The following is a 12,384-nucleotide window of genomic DNA, read 5'->3' on the forward strand; positions in this document are numbered from 1 at the left end:
AAAGTGTTTGATCTCCACAGTCTCTTAACCTAAACCCAGCTGAGATGGTGATTTGGGATTTTTTTTTTCTCCACCCCAGCAACCACCTGGGATAATATAGCAGCCACCTTGGAACACCTTAGCCGCACCGTAAAGAATAGAATGCATTTGGGTTCATTTACATTTGCATTTTCATGTGACTTAATCCTGAGACACAAGACAGATGTAGTGATCAGGTGTAGAAATAATTTTGTGTTGATACCAAAAATTAATTAAATACTGAAAAATTACTAAAAAAAACCAGGACATTATGCTTTTGGAAGTATCCAGATTTAAAGTGGTTGACTGGGTTTAAGGCTGCACTGTATCTTTACAGTGAGTAACCACTGCAGAACACTCGCATCCTCCTCTCGACCTTCAGTGTTTGAGTCAGAATGTTTCTTTGGTAGTAGTGTAGGTGCATCAGTACAGTGTGAGTGATTAGAGCTGACTGTGGAGGTGAGGAACATTTTGTAATACTATCCTCGGTTTCACCTGAAGCTCAGAGTGAATGGATCAGCGCCTCTAGGCCCACCTTCCTCTTTTGATGCTCAACCAACACATCAGCAGGGAGTAGAGGACCTGGCATTATCAGCATGACTGGCTTCAGTCTAACACTGATTAGCCTAATATTTACTACAGCAGCAGGCGGTTGAGGAACAGTAATAATGACAGTTTTTATTTTTATTTTCAGCAACATTAACTAAGGATTTGTGGTTTTTGGTCACTCTGATTAGAGGAAATCTGAGATGTTTTACACACTTGAGCCCTGATTTCAAAAGCATTGATTTTTGCAGCCATTTGAGTGGAGCATTGATTTGACCTTTTGAGAGACAGCATCAACTAATTTGTCTCTTTCTGATGAGATAAATGGCATCACAGGAGATGAATACTGAGTATCTGTTGGAGACTTTGGTCCACTAGGTCTAATAGAAAGCCTGGTAAACATAACCTTTGGGTCCAAAAGTAAATAGATCTCCCTTGTAATAAAAATTTAGCTACCGTATTTTAAGGACTATATGGCGCACCGTGCTATAGAGGCACTGTAAATATATATTCTAAACATATATTTTACCAAAAAATGAAAATTCAAAATCTCATTGATTTTTGGCATTGGAAATTTAAACTTCACCTGGAGTACCACATATGTAAATAATTAGGACTACAGATTGTTGTTGCTGCACAACTTAAGTGTTTTTCCACTTTACTGTGATTAGAAGTATTTCAGGACAACCAGTCAGAACAAAGATCATTTACATATGCAAGTCTTAGAGGCACAGGAACAAAAACAGTTTGTTTTGTTCCAAGGCATGAAGAGAGGTTAGAAAATGGTCATGTTAAAATGTTTTGTTTAGTCTATAAACCACACACAAACACACACGCAAAGGAGACAAGTATAGACAAAAATATATATATATAAAAAAGTAAAAAATAATAAATATAAATAAGTAAAAAAGCAACATATCAAGACAGTATCTGTTTAAAACTGCCTTTGTTCTCTCAGAACTCCCCATATTGTAAGCGTGGGCTAGCTGAGCTCAAATGACCCTGGCGGTGATCCAGCCATTTCAGAAGTGCAGTGAAAGTGTTATGATATGTTGGAGACACAGACCTTCTGTTAGTGATTATTAACAGCATAGCTCGGGAAAGTCCAGGTGATTATGATTTTATATTTTGTCAGACTGTTCCCATAAGGCTTCTGGGCAGCTTACTTTTATTGATGTTGTATTTTATTCCCAAGTTTAACAATACTCACTAGTCACTATGATCATGGTGTTTTCATGCAAAATTAATACTCAAATATTTAAGTATTTATTTTTAAATAAATTGAAATATATGCAAATTAATTTTGCATTAAACAGCATGATCATGATGAATTATCTGTATTGCTGATCATAAGATAATGACGCAAAACATTGTTTGGTAATATTCAGCATCAAACATTTTACTGGAAACATTTCATGGAACATATATTTTGAAAAATAGTTATAAAAGTATGTTTGGAGAAACAAGGTGCAGAATCTCAGGAAAAGAACTCCTGTCCTACTGTTAAGCACAAGTTTGTGTTAGTCATGTTTTGGGCTTGTGCTGCAGCCAGTGGCGCAGATACATTTTCACTGATAGAGGCAGAATGTATTCAATTTAACACCAGCATGTTTTTGGGAACAAAGATCTCACTGTAAAAAAGATATCACAAAAGAGAATGATCTTAAACATACCTTAAAATCTTAAAGGTTTTACCATGGCCTACACAGTTCATCGACTTTCAATATAATCATGACTATGTAAATAGACCAGTCTTTGCCCTTTTTATGCTAGTATAACATATCAAAATAATATTTCATCTTTATCATCATACCTTTTGGAGATCAGTTCAATTTCTACTCACTATGTAACAGTAACAACACAGTAACAACAGTTTTGGACTTTTTATTCCTCTATATATTGCAAGAATTCTCACAACTATTGTATTAGAGTGTTTTTCTTTATGTTTGCTTTTCTTTAATGTGCATAGGTGTTACAGGCCTGGTGCAGATGGATGAGAACGGCGATCGTGAAATCGATTTTGCTCTCTGGGACATGACGGACACTGAATCAGGAGTTTATGAGGTATTTATTTACATACATTTTTACACTGTAAAAAAAATGTAATGTTTGAACTTTTAATCACGGCAGCATGCCTTTCTAACTTATCTGCGTAAGGTTTTGCGACAGCCATAAAATTCCATTACGTCCAAAATAAAGAAAGCAGAACCAACTGGAATACCTTAGCAACCACTCCAGCAACCAACCCAGCAACCACCTTGGATAATATAGCAGCCACCGGGGAACACCTTAGCCGCACCATAACATCCTCTTGGCAACACATAGAAAAAACAGAACCTGAGACTTCTTAGTAAACACCTCAAATACCAATTACATTTGCATAACATCACCATAGAAACCACCTTAAATACCTTAGAAACTTTCCTAGCAACCACATGGAATAGCGAGGTATTCAGCTAAGGTCATTATAGCAAAACCAAAGCCAACTTCACAGCAACGTATTAACCACCAGAAAAGCCAAATCAAAATATTCTGATTTAAGGGATTAGAGTGTACACTGTGTGTATGAATATGTGTGTATGTCATTCTTTTTTTTTCATTTGCATTTTGTGATAATTTCATAATAAATGGACCAATAAATATGTTTTTAAATTAACTAACATTAAATGTTACATTTGTTTAAATTTCAATAAAAATATAATTCCTAAATAAACTATAAAGATATAATGTGTGTGTGTGTGTATGTGTGATTCTGTTGCAGATTGTGTCTGTGTATAACAGTAGTGCGAAACAGATGGTTCTGGAGCCAGGGATGAAGGTCCATTGGCTGAAAGGCTCTCCTCCTCCTGACATCCCTGTGTGTGGCTTTAAGAATGACAACCCTGCCTGTCTCGCCAGTAAGCAGCGTTCACACTACAGTTAAAATGAACCAGTACTCTAACTGTTTTTAAAAATGTGTATTACACTTCACCACCTATGTGACCATCTCATTCCTGTCAGGAAAACTGCAGTTATTTTAGCCATCCTTGCTCAATAATAGTAGCAGGGAATTAAACACTTCATGGAAATGTGTATTATTTGGCCAGTTGTTAATCATAGCTGTTGAATTGAAGACTTTAGTAAAGAGATATAGAACCCTGTATAGAAACGTGACAACTCAAGAATGCTTAAATAGATAAAAGAGTTTATCAGACTGAAGTATGGCCAATTGCAGAAAGTTCTGTTTAACAAGCTATAAATATGGCAGAAAAGGGTTGCACTTTATTGCAAGTCAAAGAATAATGTTCAGTAAAATATAGAGCACTCTTTATGTGGACTGTAATTCTGTATCAGCTGTCACTCACTTCACATGGCCAATTATCCCGTCAAGAATCAGTATCAGGTTGCTTGTCAGCCATTAGAGATTGTTTGCACCACAAAACCATGAAAATGTCAGCCAGACATTTAGAGCCATTAAAAATATTTCTCACTGGCTGTTGGGTGTCTGGCTGTTTTACCTTCACCGCCAGGCTTTTGAATTATGAATGAGGAACTTGCCTTCAACTTTTCTACTCTCTGTTCTACTCTTCTGTACCAAGGCTGTCTCCCTGTAGTTGTGCTTAAAGGAAACTGGTTTATTTGTTTCTTTGCATTTGATGTTGTACTTCTCACATTTACTGCGTTAATTTATTGAATTAACACATTTAAATAGACAAGAAAACAAATGCACATCCTAAAATATAACTCCACAACATACCACAATAAGATGTTTAACTCCTTAACAGGCCAGGAGTTTTGTCAATTGTCTGCCTGACATTACACCGCTAAATCTTGAGGTTTTCTGTTTAAGCATTACATAAAAAGCTTTCATGTTAGATAAGAAACATTACTGAAAAGCATAATTGTAATCATAATAGAAAAAAAAAAATTTAAGTAAATCTGCTAATGTCAAAGTATGATATAATATAATATAATATAATATAATAATATAATTTGTCTAGTTTTTGTCTATTTTCAAATTTGCAGAATTTGGTTTGATTGCTGTTACTGATCTGGAATTATTATTACGAGCAGAGAGTGAACAGGCAGTGTTCAGCCCAAGTGTTCTGTTAGAGATTTCAAAACCCTCAAATTTTTAGAATGTATTTAATGTATTTTACTGCTAAAAAAACACCTATACCTGTAGCCTGTATACAGGACAAGGCATGTTAATGTGTTAATGATCATTTGAATTTGCTGAATAAAGTGGTTAAAAAAACAACAAAGTTTGGCACATTTCCACAACCTTGTGGTGGGTTGCCATATAACAGAATTCGTGCTTGATCATAAAAGTCACCCCAGGTTCTGGGTGGTATAACCTTTACTCAATATTATATCAGGAAAAGAACAGCTGTCCTACAGTTAAGCGCAAGCTCATGCTTTGGTCTTGTGATGCAGCCAGTGGCACAGATACATTTTCTCTGATAGAGGCAGAATGTATTCAGTTAAACACTATCAAGTTTTGGGAACAAATACCTCACTGTAGAAGATAATGCAAGCTTATGATCTTAAACAATCAATGTTATGTCCATCTAGCAAAATGGTGTCCACTTAAAAAGCAACGCAGTTTCACTAATTTCCACAACGTTGTGGTGGGTTGCTAGATAACAGATCTTGCGCTTGACCATAAAAGTCGCCCAAAAGTAGTGCTGGGTGGTATGACCTTAAATCAATATTATGATCAATTTGATTTTTTTTTATCTCAAATATGATTAATGGGCTATTATTTGACTGAATAACAGACATTAAATTTTTCTTTGATAAAAGCTGCTTTGTTGGCTCTGCGTTTGAGTTCTTCTCCATGTTTCTTCTGTCGCATACTGGACTAGGCCAAGTCATGTTACTACACAATTAGTATAAGTTCTTAAAGGGACAGTACATGAAAACACACATAATTCACAGTGTTTTAAATGATCGTGTTATGTTGGGTATTTAGATTATGCCATCATATGCAATTAAATGTAATTATATTACAGAAATATTATCAGATTTAAAAGTTCTGTATGTTGGATTCAGAAAAAAAGTTTTAATTAATTTCCCAGAACCACCCAACTATATGGTCAGTTTAACCCAGCCCTGGGTTAGTTTGTATTAATTGTAAAAATTTACATTACATTATTTTTCTATTAAAATTTAATTCTTAATCTAACTGGATATCAATCAAATAATGCTTAATAATGCTCTAATTTTTTCTAATCAATATAGACACTCTTTTCAGGTTGTAGTGGATATTTTCACATGATTATTACAGCATTTAAAGGTTAGAAAATAAAAAAAAACACAAAACACAGAAATATCACCTTATCCAGAGTAATGAAAAAGATAATAAGAGAACAGCTGTAAAATCAAAGCAAATTATCAAGATATTAAGGTACATGTAGTCTACCATGAGAAGGGCAGTGTCGTTAGCTGCTACCAAACATTAACATGTTTGTTTGGTTAACTGAGTTAACTAGGTAAGGTTAACTAGGTTTTAACATTGTTTTGACATGAAATTAAACACACATATTAATTGTTTTCATTAATAGAATTCTTTTCAGTCGTGCCTCCTCACAGCCGCCTGACGAGAAGCTGTTTAACTGATTTTGTTCTAATTGGCTTCCTCTGGTGCTCTTAATTATTCCAACTGGCTTCTTCTGGCACTGTTGTTAATTAATGCTGATAATTAACCCATTGGCTGGGTTTTTACTGTGTCACTTTAGCAGCAGCTGGATACACAAAATAACCCAAAAACTGGCCAGAACTGTGAAATAACCTGGCAGAAAGGACCCAACAGTCTTAAGTCTCAAGTAAAAAAATAAAATAAAAAAGAACACAGTTATAGTGTAGCTAAAAAATGAATTGTTTAATTATGTACATGCATTTAAATTGTATATATTTTACAAGCTGTAAACTTAAAGACAGCAAAGTGTATTATGATATGCCATTATTCAGATGATCACACAACTAATTCAGATGTTTCTCTTATAGGTCATAGCTGCAGTACTGTGATGTGCTCTGATAAGCACAAATGGGATTGAGAAAATAATATAAATAATTTAACGTATATACATCTCTGTTGAAAAATTAAGAGACCACTTCAGTTTCTGAATCAGTTTCTCTGCTATTAATAGGTATATGTTTGAGTAAAATGAACATTAATGTTTTATTCTATAAACTATTGACGACAATTATTTTAAATTCCAAATACAAATAATGTAATTTAGAGAAAACATTCTAGATTCTGTGATGTGACTATTGCATACACACATTGCTGTGGCACACATTGCTACAGTCCTACTGTAGAGCTTTTCAGATTCCTATGATGTTGTTTATTACAGTACAAATATCAGACTTAAAATAAATATTTGTCTATGTATTTGTAATGTCTATGTATTATTTTGACCTTTATTTCAGAAACGGTCACCATGCACCAGATGATCTCTATAGTGGCGTGCTTCATCTTTATCATCATCGTTACGGTCACCGTCTTCATCTACAGGTCAGCTAAGCCCTGTACCTCTTAGTGAGCATCAATACACACACTTCCCTTTAGTTTACAGATTCTGACACACTCTTTCCACTTTGATCCCTCATTTATCCTCACTGTCACCCCTCGTCTCTCGCTCACTCGCTCTCACTCTGTTGCTTTTGTGCTTGCTTCTGTTACTTTGGCTTGTCATTTTCTGACCCAACGTTTTCCTTAACATGCTTTCATTTTCACATACACATGCTTTGAAACCCTTGTATTCTTCTGAACTGTTTATTTGACCTTTTTACACTCCTTCACTTCTCTTCATTTCCTTCTCCATGTTACTGATGGCTTCTCAGAGAGATCAAATTTCGTTTAGTAAAATAGAAAGAGAGATGGTCTGACACAGCTTTTCTTGACATTTACTCACAGAAATGATTTCTCCTTTCTTTAATGCAAAGTGATTTTAGTATTTGTATACATTATTCTAGATGTGTAATTACTGAAAGCTATGATTCTATTAAATTATTATCAGTATTGATGTTTTTTATTTATTTAATATGTCACAATGTGTTATATAATATTTATGTACGGTATATGTTTTATTGGAATACACACTTCTAAGGACATGGTAGCTTGTTGTGTGATGTTTAGTGTTATAGTGTAGTTTACTAGACATGTATTAAGCCTAATCTTGGACTAAACTGCAGTGTCAGCAGAGTTTGAAAGCGTTTTAGTCTTGGTTTAGGCCTAACCCTCTGGGGTCAACAAACAAGCTGGTGTGTTATATGTGATGTGTCTTGATGGTTCTATTATTTATTTTGCTATAAAACCCCTGTGCCTAATTATTTGTCTTTAATTAGTGGTAGCCTTATACTATTCCTAATACTAATACATGCACTTTTCCACATTTTGTTACCTTACAACCACAAACTTAAGTGTATTTTATTGAGATTTTAAGTGATAGACAAATACAAAGTATTGCATAAGTGTGAAGTGGGAAAAATCTTAAAAGATTCCCTTTACTCTAAAACCCCTAAATAAAATCCAGTACAGTCAACTTCCTTCAGAAGTCACTTAATTAGTTAATAGATTCCAGCTGTGTGTCATTTAGTCTCAGTATAAAGACAGCTGTTCTGAGAAGGCCTCAGTGGTTTGTTAGAGAACACTAGTGAACAAACAGCATCATGAAGACCAAGAAACTCACCAGACAGGTCAGAAATAAAGCTGTGGAGAAATTTAAAGCAGGGTTAGGTCATAAAACATATCTGGTTTTGAAAACCATGTATTATTTTCATTACACTTCACACTTATGCAATACTTTGTGTTCGTCTATCACTTAAAATCTCAATAAAATACATTCAAGTTTGTGGTTGTAAGGTGACAAAATGTGGAAAAGTTCAAGGGGTATAAATACTTTTGCAAGCTTCTATATAAACTGACACCATGCTTTCCCTCTCTTACATCTTAGCATCATGCTCAAACTGTAAAACAAAAACATTGTACTTATCTAAAAGAGCAAAAACATTAATTACTCGCTGATACTTGATGACAGGTCAATGGCACTGCTATATTTAGATAAGATTAAAATGTCCAGCTGTTCTTTATGATAAGAGTATCATATCTAAGTTATGAAGCCTACAATACAGACTGATGTAGGCTTGAACACATGTAAGCTTGGGTTCTGTGGTTAAACATTTACATAATAGTTTAAGGGATCATATCGGGTCATTTTTTTATTATTTATTTTGTGGTCAATATTAGACCTGTATTGCTTTTAGATTGGAAATCCTCTAGCTTTAATTAGTTTAATAGGGAGGCTCCATTCAAAGTCATTCAACCATTTTATGGTTACAAAAGTCCTTTGGTGAGTTTCACACAAAATACACACAAACATATGACTCCACCTATTACAGATGAATGGCAGACCAGACACACCAGTTAGACACCGCGAGAGGCAGAAGCTGGGTTTCTAAACTTTACCGTGTTATTACAAAAAAATAGATAGAATCATCAAAAAACAAGGGATTTGATGCATCTGCACATTCATTGACCCCAGAGAGTTATTGTAGGATTGTAAAACTGGCCCTGTATTTGTGCTTTGCTGTATTATCAATTGAAACACTGGCCATGCTCGGAAATTCAAATTAAAGTGCACTTTTTCATGTATTCTGCAATGTTGATGTGAATAAATCAGTGTTCAGCAATTACAGTTACAGTGCTTCACTTTCTCCATGTAAAGCTAATGCTACAGTATTTTTAACACTACCATAATCCTCCTTCCTGGTTGCTACACATATGCTGTTTGTTTTCCTCTGTTTTTTTTTTCACCTCTTTCCACCTTTCTATCATACTCTTTTCTCGTCTTGCCCTTCTTCCTCTCTCTCATTGTGCTTTTGCGGTTTCTCTTTTCTTTTGCTTTCACTGGCTCCGTCCCTCTCACCCCCTGCGTCCTGTCCGTCAGAAAGGTGAAGCTGGAGAACGAGTTGGCCGCTCAGCTGTGGAGGGTTTACTGGGAGGACATTCAGATAAGCAACCTGGACAAAGCGCTGCGCCGAGCCTGCAGCAGATTGACCCTGTCACTGGTGAGAAATGACACACACACACATACAGATACACTCTCAGTCATATACTGCGCTGGAGAAAATTAAGAGAACACTTTAGTTTCTGAATCAGTTTCTCTGATTTTGCTATTTATAGGTATATATTTGAGTAAAGTAAAAATTGTTGTTTTATTCTATAAACTACAGACATTTTTCCCAAATTCCAAATAAAAATATTGTCATTTAGAGCATTTATTTGCACAAAATGAGAAATGTCTGAAATAACAAAAAAGATGCAGAGCTTTCAGACCTCAAATAATGCAAAGAAAGTTCATAAACATTATCTTCAAGAGTTCAGAAATCAATATTTGGTGCAATAACCCTGGTTTTTAATCACAGTTTTCATGCATCTTGGCATGTTCTCCTCCACCAGTCTTACACGCTGCTTTTGGATAACTTTATGCCACTCCTGGTGCAACAATTCAAGCAGTTCAGCTTAGTTTGATGGATTGTGATCATCCACCTTCCTCTTAATTATATTCCAGAGGTTTTTAATTTAGTAAAATTAAAGAAACTCATAATGTTTAAGTTGTCTCATATTTTTTTCCAGAGCTTGTACGTGGTGAAGTAGTCAGTATTTGTGTACATGTGTGACTTCATAATCAATTTCCTGCCCACAGAGAGGCTCCAATTATGGCTCTCTGTTGACCCTGGAGGGAAACGTTCAGATTTACGCCAAAACCTGCTACTACAAGGTATGAGAAATGTTTTGTGTTCTTCATTAGTAGCTAGATTAGTAATCTGATCAACTTGTTACAGTATAAACAGCCTTCACTTTTCCTTAGCTGGTATAGAGTGAGCGTCATCACTGTCGCTAATTGCTGTTGTCCTTAGGGGGCTTTCAGACCTGTCTGGTTTGCTGTGAACCAATTAGTCTTTTTCTGTAGTTTTTAATCTTTAAGACAGTTGTGAATATTCACCTGTTCTCAGGGAGTGGTCTGACATTTGACCTTTAACGGATGGTGGTTTGACATTTGACGTTTTACAGGTGCTGATAAAGTCTTTGCAACATAAGCTGTTGCTCATAATGGTGAATGAGTCATATGGACTGTGGAATAAATGTGTGACAGTTTGATAGCTGGGCCAGGCATCAGTGAATTGACTTGTTAAACTTAAACTGATGCATAATTAAAGTAATTAGGATGCAGTACAGTTTTAGTAAGTTTTTTTGATCCAAGCTGATGTTGGAATTATCAAAGTGTCATGCTGGCCAGACACAGGCCAGACATACGCAGATACTAAACACAGTTTATTTACAAAGGGGATAGACTTTCAGGAGTAGTAAGGGAAAGGCAGGGGCAGTAACAGTAAGGCAGAAAATACAAACATACCAGAGCGTAGTCAGGCAAAACAGGGTCATACATGGTAAATCCAGCAAAGAGATGGCTAAGGCAGAGTAGTTAAAAATACATAAAAATGGTCAGCAACGAAATAAACAATAGAGAGGCCTGTACTGACACAAAGATTAAAATACATTTAGGTAATCACAAATTAAAATCTTTGTATCTCAGTGTTTCATTTTTTTAATTCAAAGTATTTTCAGCAGTTGATTTTTACATTATGTCAAGTGTCATGATGACAGAAGTAATAGAAATGTTGTAAATGAATTTAGACAATTTTGTTACACTTCCATTAAATAGTGAGGTTTTTATCTTTCTCCTACTAAGTTGCCTTTTTTGAAGTGGTACAATTTTGACATTCTATAAAATAAACACTATTTTAGATTATCTTTAAATTGACTTTGATTTGAATGGTTTAGCCACAAGTTACTTTTTTGACTTTCATGTTTTCAGCAAACTCAGAACAAATTTTATCACTATAAGGTGCACTTAAAATCCTTTATTTTCCCCAAAAATCATCAGTGTGCCTTTAATCCTGTGTGACATATGTATGAATTTTACCAGTCAGGCTGTAAAGAGCAGTAAATCCACACCGCTGAAGTACAGTGTTATACAGGAGTTTTAGTGAGGTTTCTCCAGCACCGAGACTGGTGCAGTATTAGCATTAGCCGCTAAGCGCTAGCTCTTTTGCCGTTCAGAGGTGAGTAAATCAGCCTGTAGTCTGTGCGTTTACCTGGTTTAAACAAGCTATGTGGGAGGAACCGCTAGCTAATATCACCTTGGCTTACCGGAGCACTCGGGGTTCCTCAGTGCCATCCACTGTTGGATGGCATTATTCGCTAACCACGGCTAGCCTTAGTGGAAATCTGCGAATCTGAGCTCACTGTAAATAAACAGAAGCACTTTACTCACCCTAATGAACAGTTTTCAGGAAAGGATTCTGTGTAGATTAACATCCAACACTTGTTTGACTTTGAAAGAAAATATTTTTAAAATAATTAAAGTTTTGTTTACTTTACTTAGCTTAGCTTTACAGGTCTCACCACCCACTGCTGATTTAGAAGGAAAACATGGCAACACCCTTGTTCCTTACTCGTATTGCATAATGCTCCTAAAAAATAGACATTTATTGATAATGCACCTTAAAATCCGGTGCATTATAGTATAAAAAATACGATATTTTTATTTCTATTATGGAATAACTGTTTTACTGTTGTGAAAACGCTAGGACACACCACTTCATATGATTTTAAGCTAGATAAACAGGGTTTTGATGTACACTTATTTCCCAGTGACTCTTGCTGTGGTATGTTTTTAGTATGTTAAGCTACTTGCTGTTCAATTCCATGAAGTTCCATTGTGGGCTGAGTCTGAATAAACAGTTTATTCCTCACTGAAGGTGATTTGT

The 12,384-nt window shown here is 35.3% G+C and overlaps 1 protein-coding gene across 2 annotated transcripts in view; it reads left to right on the plus strand.

Annotated features, from left to right (window-relative positions):
• The window catches only part of npr1a (natriuretic peptide receptor 1a), a 124,363-nt gene that overhangs the window by 84,426 nt on the left and 27,553 nt on the right, over nucleotides 1-12,384 (plus strand). For both annotated transcript variants that reach the window (XM_049476449.1, XM_007228521.4), the window contains exons 6-10: nucleotides 2,534-2,628; nucleotides 3,326-3,461; nucleotides 6,979-7,063; nucleotides 9,498-9,618; nucleotides 10,257-10,331. In XM_049476449.1, coding sequence (XP_049332406.1) covers nucleotides 2,534-2,628; nucleotides 3,326-3,461; nucleotides 6,979-7,063; nucleotides 9,498-9,618; nucleotides 10,257-10,331 — 512 coding nt within the window. The remainder of the gene's footprint in view (nucleotides 1-2,533; nucleotides 2,629-3,325; nucleotides 3,462-6,978; nucleotides 7,064-9,497; nucleotides 9,619-10,256; nucleotides 10,332-12,384) is intronic.

Source organism: Astyanax mexicanus, chromosome 3 (assembly GCF_023375975.1).
Source record: "Astyanax mexicanus isolate ESR-SI-001 chromosome 3, AstMex3_surface, whole genome shotgun sequence".
Lineage (NCBI taxonomy): Eukaryota > Metazoa > Chordata > Actinopteri > Characiformes > Acestrorhamphidae > Astyanax > Astyanax mexicanus.